The 7,533-nt window shown below is 37.4% G+C and overlaps 1 protein-coding gene across 2 annotated transcripts; it reads left to right on the top strand.

The window, feature by feature from the left end:
• The first annotated feature begins 4,725 nt into the window (after positions 1 to 4,725).
• LOC148917790 (heavy metal-associated isoprenylated plant protein 28-like) lies at positions 4,726 to 5,664 on the top strand. 2 transcript variants are annotated; one of them, XM_089050894.1, is made up of 3 exons: positions 4,726 to 4,845; positions 4,974 to 5,049; positions 5,272 to 5,664. In XM_089050894.1, the coding sequence occupies exons 1-3, from the start codon at positions 4,840 to 4,842 to the stop codon at positions 5,628 to 5,630; spliced, it is 441 nt and encodes a 146-aa protein (XP_088907020.1). In that variant the 5' UTR covers positions 4,726 to 4,839; the 3' UTR covers positions 5,631 to 5,664. The 2 variants fall into 2 exon arrangements, with proteins under 2 accessions (XP_088907020.1, XP_088907019.1); XM_089050893.1 differs by lacking the exon at positions 4,726 to 4,845 and having other exon boundaries at positions 4,856 to 5,049.
• The last annotated feature ends 1,869 nt before the right edge of the window (positions 5,665 to 7,533 follow it).

Genomic DNA, 7,533 nt, shown 5'->3' with positions numbered 1-7,533 from the left:
AATATACCCTTAGAGCTTATTTATTTACTAATTTATTTATTTTGGTCTACTATATTTTTAATTTTTCAAATAAAGTTTAATATTATTTTGCATTGACTTTTGCCAATTTTATGTAGGCAAATAATATTGGAATTATATGGGTAGCTTACTGGAGTGCAAAAGAGATGAAATAAAAGAGAAAACTAAGCTAATTGATTGGAGACTCATCATGTGCTAAGTAAGAGACCATGACTTATCAAAAGAGGAAGCTGACGTGCATGCATAAGACTGTGGAGAAGTTAAATTCAAGGTGGAAAATAAATCCTAAGTGGTTAGGGTTTCATGGATATAAAAGGGAGCTACTTGCTCTGTCTCAGATATTCTACTTTTTTTGGCCCAAAAACTTTGTTTTTCTAGAGTTATTTTTCTTTGTTATGGAGAACTAACTCCCTAGCTAAGGCTAGGGGGAAAGCCTTCGAGATACTATGTGGTTTCGTTAGTTTGATTCTAATGGAGCTTTAATGTTAAATTCTTATTTATGGATTTGTTCAATTTAATTTTAGTTTTTCTCTTTGATCGATTGATGGGTGCTTGATAATCTTATTCATAGGTTTAGTAAGCTTTTCCTATAGTCTAGTAAAAACATCCATGCTTTTAAGATTTGAGAAAAATTAGTAGATTGCTTTGATTTCATTGAAATTATTTCTTGATAGGTTGTTGTTGTAGGTACAGGTTATACTTGAAATTCCTCTAAACGAAATTAAATTGGGTTTTAATTGTGAACAATCATAGTGAGAATCAAACTAACGGGATTACATATGTATTTTGAAGGTGGAACCCCGACGTCTTAGTGTTTTATTATATTGAACTTTCTTCTAATCTTTTAATCATATTATTCTTGTTGCAGTTATCTTACATATTTTGTGCACTTTAACACCGCTCTCTGTGGATACGATACTTTACTTACTTAGATTTACTATTGCGCGAGACCTGCACTTGGGTTAAGCAAGCAATTTTTGGCGTCTTTGCAAGGAGCGGCTTTATGAAGACCGCAAGATTTTCTTTACATTAGGTACACTTTCCTTTTTATTTATTTATTTGAATTTACATGCGATATAGAGATCATCTAGGAAGATTTGCTAAACGCCCTGAATCAAAAACTTTATTCGGAAATCTTTTTGATACCTCTAGTGAATCTGAAACCATGGGTGACCAAGTTAATCAAGGTGAAAATCCTTCAGTTAGAACATTAAATGATTATTTGCATCCTAGCCATACTGCATCTCCTTCATGCATTGTTTTTCCAGATAATATGCCAACTATGATTTTAAAACTGGCATGATTTAACTCCTTCTTGGTATTGAGGATTCTACCTTGTGTGTCTGGGGAGTAATAGTCCCTGGTTGGACTACTCATTCCCTAGCCAGATGAGTATTGAGAATTCTGCCATGCGGCCTAATAAAACAATTCTTGTGTTGGATTGTTTCCCCTGGTACATATTGGTGATGTGTTTGTTTTGGGTGTGTGTACATTTATAGTTATATTTATATATATATATATACAGTCCCCTTCTACTGAGGATCCCTCAAATAATTTAATTTGAGGGATGCCTTTAGGGTACTCTACAATTTATTTTCCATGATCCAAACAATCTATTTTTTAGGCCTTCATTCGTTGATCATCCTTACAAAAAATTAGACAATTCGGAAACCATTTCGACATCCAATTGTGTCTTACAAAATCAATGAACACAGTGCTTCTAGAAAATACTAAAATTTCAATAACTTTATTGAGTGGTCAAATGATATCGGATTCAAGTTATTTTTTGTAGAAATGATCTTTGAATGAGTATCTACAAAATAGGCGATTTGGATTAGTGAGATACAATCCGGAGTGGGCCCTATAAGGGTTGTCCCTCAAATAAGCTTATTTGAGGGATCCCTCAATAGAAGCTCTCTGTGTATATATATATATATGTATATGTATATGTATACGTGTATATATGTGGATTTTACGTTCCAGGTTTGAGGTTTCTTGAGCATGTGCATTGAGACTACAGGTCCTAAATATCCTAGATATATGAGGTTAAGACAACCACGTCGAGGCATCACCGTTATCCACACTGTAGGAATTCCTCCTTTATCTTTCTCTACTTTACTTTCCCCTAGTTTTAAACTGAATCTTTAGATGCTCTGCTTGCTCGTTTCGAGTTTTGATTGAGGGTGTGAAGCCCTTTGGATTAGTCTTGAGTGTTGTGCATGCCCTTACCTTGTACATGTTGGAAGTTGGGTTGTTCTGGTGTTTGCAGGGATGGTAATTTGGGAATTGTTCCAAGTACGGGGGAGATGCTGTCTAAATTTTGGTAGAAGTCGAACTATTTATCCATTTAAATTAGGGCTACAAGGCTTTTTAGTAAAGTGGGTCCGACATTAGGTAGATGTCAAACGGGAAGCAAGGTTTGCCATGGATTCTTAAGGGGAATACGGGGCAGGTCCTGTCAAGTGGGGATCAAAAATTTATTCTCTTTTTCTACACTTTCATATATGTATGATCTTTGATACCCCTCTTCTTGCAATCGTATGATTGATAGTCTTTGAATAGTTGTTTTTGTTGTATATATATCCATGTACAAAAGCATCCCAATTATTTTTTCTACTTTCCTTATTTTTTTTATTTTTTATTTGGTTGTGGGTAACTGTAAGACCCTTACAAGTTGGCATAGGCCATGAGACAGTTTTGATGTTTTGCACCATGCCAAGGCAAGCCAAGGGTTCGTGGGAGGTGCACTCATAAAGCAAGATAAGGTCGGAAGACATGTGTTTTAGGCTGGGAATTGGCAGCCAAGACATGGCAGGAGCGCAGCGCAGCACACAAGGAAGGCAACGCATAATGCGCAAGGCAGATTGCGCAGCGCAACACACAGGAAGGTAGGTAGCGTGCAAGGCAAGTTGCGCAGTGCAAGGCAGCGCTCAATGCGCAAGGCAGATTGCACAGCGCACGCGGCAGATTCTGGGACGTGGCTGAACGTGGCAGTTTGGCTAGAGACGTGCTGGAGTGGGTCTAGGACGTGGGCAAAACGGTTTTTGAGCAGTCCATGGGTGGTTGGACGTGGCTAGAGGTGCTGCATGCTTAAAACTCGGGTTGTGGCATATCTTGGAGCATTAGTGGGTGGTTACTTGATAGTGGCAGCATGCTCTAAGTAGTGGAGAGATTTTTAAGGAGAAAAATCTGCCCCATGATGACATGAGTGGTCTACAAGGTGGCGGCTTGTGAGTGCTAGACAGGTTTTTGTGGAGGGAAAACATGTCTAGGTGGCTAATCTAACGGTTGGCAAGGTTTCCTACATAGATGGGGGTGTCATCTACATAGTGTAAGCTTATAAATACCTTGTGAAGGTGTGTGGTTGAGATACCAATTGATGTGGTAATCCAACTGAAACTGAAAATTTGTAATCCTTTGCTATTGTGAATAGAAGGTTGAGAGCTTTCCCGTATATGTGTGTGCGAAAGTTTCCTGCGTGAGGCAAGTCTCACTTGTGGGCGTTGGTATCATTTGTTCCTGCATGCGTATACTCTGAAGCCTCACGGGTTTTGAGGTGAAGAGAAGGCTGACTTAGGTGGAGTCTACTGAATTCGTTTCTTGTTCTAGTGAATTCGTTTCTTGTTTCAGTGATCATCTACCAAATTCGTTATTGAGTTTGTACTTAATATTGTTTTTTAGATATGAAGAGGACTCACTGAGGTAAAATTATAAATTTGTTATGACTTCAACTTTTTCAATTTTGTACTTTTTACTAAGGCATTAAGTTCAAATTCTTTGCTGGAGCACAACGAGTGTATGTTGTCCTGTACTAGGCCGCTCGTGGCATTAGGGGAATCAGTTGCATTGCTTACAAGGCCTTTCCAAGTTTATCAAGCAGTTGAGACCCTGCAGCAGATTTTAGAGGGTACAAACATGCGGTCTACCATGACATGTCAACTTCGTCATGGTTAACTGACTTGCTAGCATGCGTCTATTAGAACTCATGAAACTTTTGTTGTTTTGATTAGTTATTGCATGTTTGTATTAGAACTCATGGAACTTTAGAACTTTAGAACTCATTCAGACCCTTATGAAGTTTGTCCCACCAAAAAAGGAATATAAGGAAATAAATAGAATTATTAGATTTATAATCTCAATTCTGTAATGGGTGCATTTTCGTCAGTCATTAGGATGACCGTATCTATAGCATAGCATATAAAATTAAACTATATAACGTAAACAAATAAATTCATACCTGGATATAATGATCATCATCAACAAAACCAATGGCAATCTAACGTAGCTTGGTTTCGCTTGATTGAACTGAGAAGGGAAGAAATGTAAGGCATTGACGCATGCTTAGAAGAATTAAAACCACATTCTAACATGTGGCAATAATATTTCCCATATCAGACATAGTCCCGTCTCAGAACCAAAAACACTAAAACATGATCCGGCAGTTTTGGCCAGTATACATGTGCCTTTCTTAGACTCAAAATTTCCTACTCCAACGGTCAACTATTTCTGAGAAATAATTAATTTGACTTAGTATTAAATACGAAGTCAATGCCCCTCTCTAAACCTTGTAGCTTGTAATGGATCCCATAAAAGAGATGGAGCAGGACAGGTGGCCCCTTTTTATTGGTCGAAAAATGGGATACTTGCTAAGTAATGTCTTGCTTAAAGATCCCATCTGTAACCTGCAAGACAGGTAGAAGGAGATTAAAGTCGGTGCACGAAATTCATAATAAACTACATATATATACACTGTCAATTTCATAGATACAGCTTCATACAGAAAAGCTAATAAAGATTTCTTCAACCATTTGCAAAAGCAGAATGACGGTAAGACAACTTCTGTTTCTGCTCTGCTTCTATGCTTTTTTTTGGGTAACAAATGAAATGAAGTTGAGATGATATTATCTGACTATTGATTACAAAACCACTTTGACATGATGCTTTTCAATTCTCAGACAGTAGAGATGAGAGTCCATATGGACTGCCCCGGATGTGAGAGCAAGGTTAGAAGTGCCCTTCAAAAGCTAAAAGGTATATGTACACCATTAAGATAGTAAATTAGAGGGATGAAAGAAAGGAGAGAGATGGAAGAGTGCAAGAGGAGGGAGAATAAGTAAAATTAGAAATTTCAGGTTCTATATTTTTGTTCCTGATGTCCACATCTGGGTTGCGGATCGACTTTCTAGCTCTGTGTTTTGATTTTTGATTTTGTTACCTTACTATCTTAATGGTTTGCACTTCGATTTTGATTAGGTGTGGACAACGTTGACATAGACATGGCCATGCAGAAGGTGACGATCACCGGATGGGCTGACCAGAAGAAGGTTCTCAAGACAGTCCGGAAGACTGGTCGTAGGGCTGAGCTGTGGCAGTTCCCCTACAGCGCAGGCCACAATAACTTCAGTACAGATCAATATTATAATCAGCAGTGCAATGGCCCACTCAACGACTATGCACCTCAGCCTTCATCATGGTACAACTACTACAAGCATGGCTACGATGGCCCTTCTCATGGCTATTCTCAAAATCCTGCAAATTCCACTAGTGCTTATGGCTATCAAACCACTGCTGCCTTTAGTGATGAGAATCCTCATGCTTGTTCTATAATATGATGATATTTAAGTAAATGTTTTTCCATTTTTTGAATAATTTGATGCATCAAAATATGCAATTAATTACCTTATGATCTGTGTTACAATTTTATCGATGCACTTTGTTGTACATTTCATGATAAAATACTTTCAATTGTTCATGTAAAAGGATCTATTTTCAATTTTGTCTTTAAATTTTTCCTTCACACAATTACGTAATTAACTCATTTTGGAGTTGTTTCATTCAAAATCAATGCGAGCTATTAAGTACCTTTTTGGTAAGAAAATGTAGACATTGCAGGCACTTCATCTAGCTACTGAAAACACCCAAAATCTCAAGCCTTAATCCTTTCTTTATGCTCATTTTCTCTTAGCTCCCATGCCACAAGCCTATCATGCAAAGCATAGTAGTAACTTGATTCACCAAAGAAAACTCTCATGCCAAGCCTGTGCAACATCAATGGACCATCTCCAACTCTTCATTTAGTTGTTGGAAACATTAGCACAAAACACGAAGTCGCTAGAAAAAGAACAAAGTAGTCCCCTAGGACTTGCTTCTCCCTCGAGATGCTTTGGGCCTAGTTCTCTCTAACTCAAAAAAAGTGGCAACAAAGGCTTGCTTCACCACTCTATAACAGTCCAAGAATCAATAAGTCCGGACAAGCCTTCCGAAGGAAAAAGAGCCCAACACGGGGGTAAAAAAGTTTCTAAATTCAAAAGCTTTTTGAAAAAGTAGTTGTAGTTTTTCAGCTGTTATTTAGTAGCTTGGCATCAAAGTCTCCGATCAAACAACACTTCAATTAAATCCGACCGTTACAAGGAAAAACCATCATATAGAGAAACCCCACCGACTTTATTTTCTCCTCATAAAACCCCAAATTCACTTACTGTTCTTATACAATAAATCACCAACCCCACCCGCTGATTCTCAGAGCTAAATTTATTTTTAAAATTCAGAATCATTCTTTGCAAATTCAATTTGATTGTTCAGAGTATTTGTCCCACATTAAAAAAGTTAAGGGACTCATCATGAGTTATAAGGAATTCGAGTACTCCCCATATTGCCAATTAATTTTGGGTGTGAAACCTTAACTTCATTCATTGATGATATTTCTCCATTTGCTCACTCACACATCGCATTGGCCAACGACCATTTCTTTTTATTTATTTATTTATTTTTTTGGAACACATCCTCATCATGTTTGGACATGCCAAGCATACTTATTTTTCATTTTTTCAAAGGACTTGATGAAAGTTTTTCCCCTTTCTTTGTACGCATCTTATTTTTCATTTTTCTTTAATATAAGCGATAGTCTAAACTATAAGAGAAGGGGAGTTGCTCACACATATAAACTACTAGGATGTCATGAGGTTCAAACTTGAGACCACTGGTCTGCAAATCAATGCCCTTTTTCACTAGGCTGCACCTCGTTGGCTAGTTTTACTTTCTTTTAAGTTTTAATGTTAGGATTTTTGTGTCAAAGTTAGGAAGAGGGAGGTAGGAGATACCATGGGAGCTTGAACGCAGGACCACTTGGGAGCACACCAAAGGTATGGGGCAATCCAACTAAACACCCAATTGGTTAATGTTAGGCTATTGAAAGTTTTAAAATGATGATTTTTTTAGCAAAAATGGCGGAAAGTATTTTTTTAATCAATGGGGAGGGGAAATTCGAACTTTGAATGTTTGAAATATTGGAAAGATAAATACCACAACACACTAAGAGCCTTTTTTTTTTTTTTTGTTTGGTCAACTAGACTAACATTTTTGGGAGTGCTTCTAGAGGGGCTCAAAACACTTTATGACAGCCAAAAGCGCTTCTCTGACTGCATTTGGCTGGAAAATTAAGAAGTAGTGTTTTTGAATCGTAGAATCACTTTCTAAAGAAGCACTTGTTGTGTGCTTCTTCAAGAAGCACTCTCA

Source organism: Prunus mume, linkage group LG4 (assembly GCF_029339155.1).
Source record: "Prunus mume cultivar Tortuosa linkage group LG4, ASM2933915v1, whole genome shotgun sequence".
NCBI lineage: Eukaryota > Viridiplantae > Streptophyta > Magnoliopsida > Rosales > Rosaceae > Prunus > Prunus mume.
Note: the sequence above shows the minus strand (reverse complement) of the source record. Positions and strands in the feature narration are given on the sequence as shown.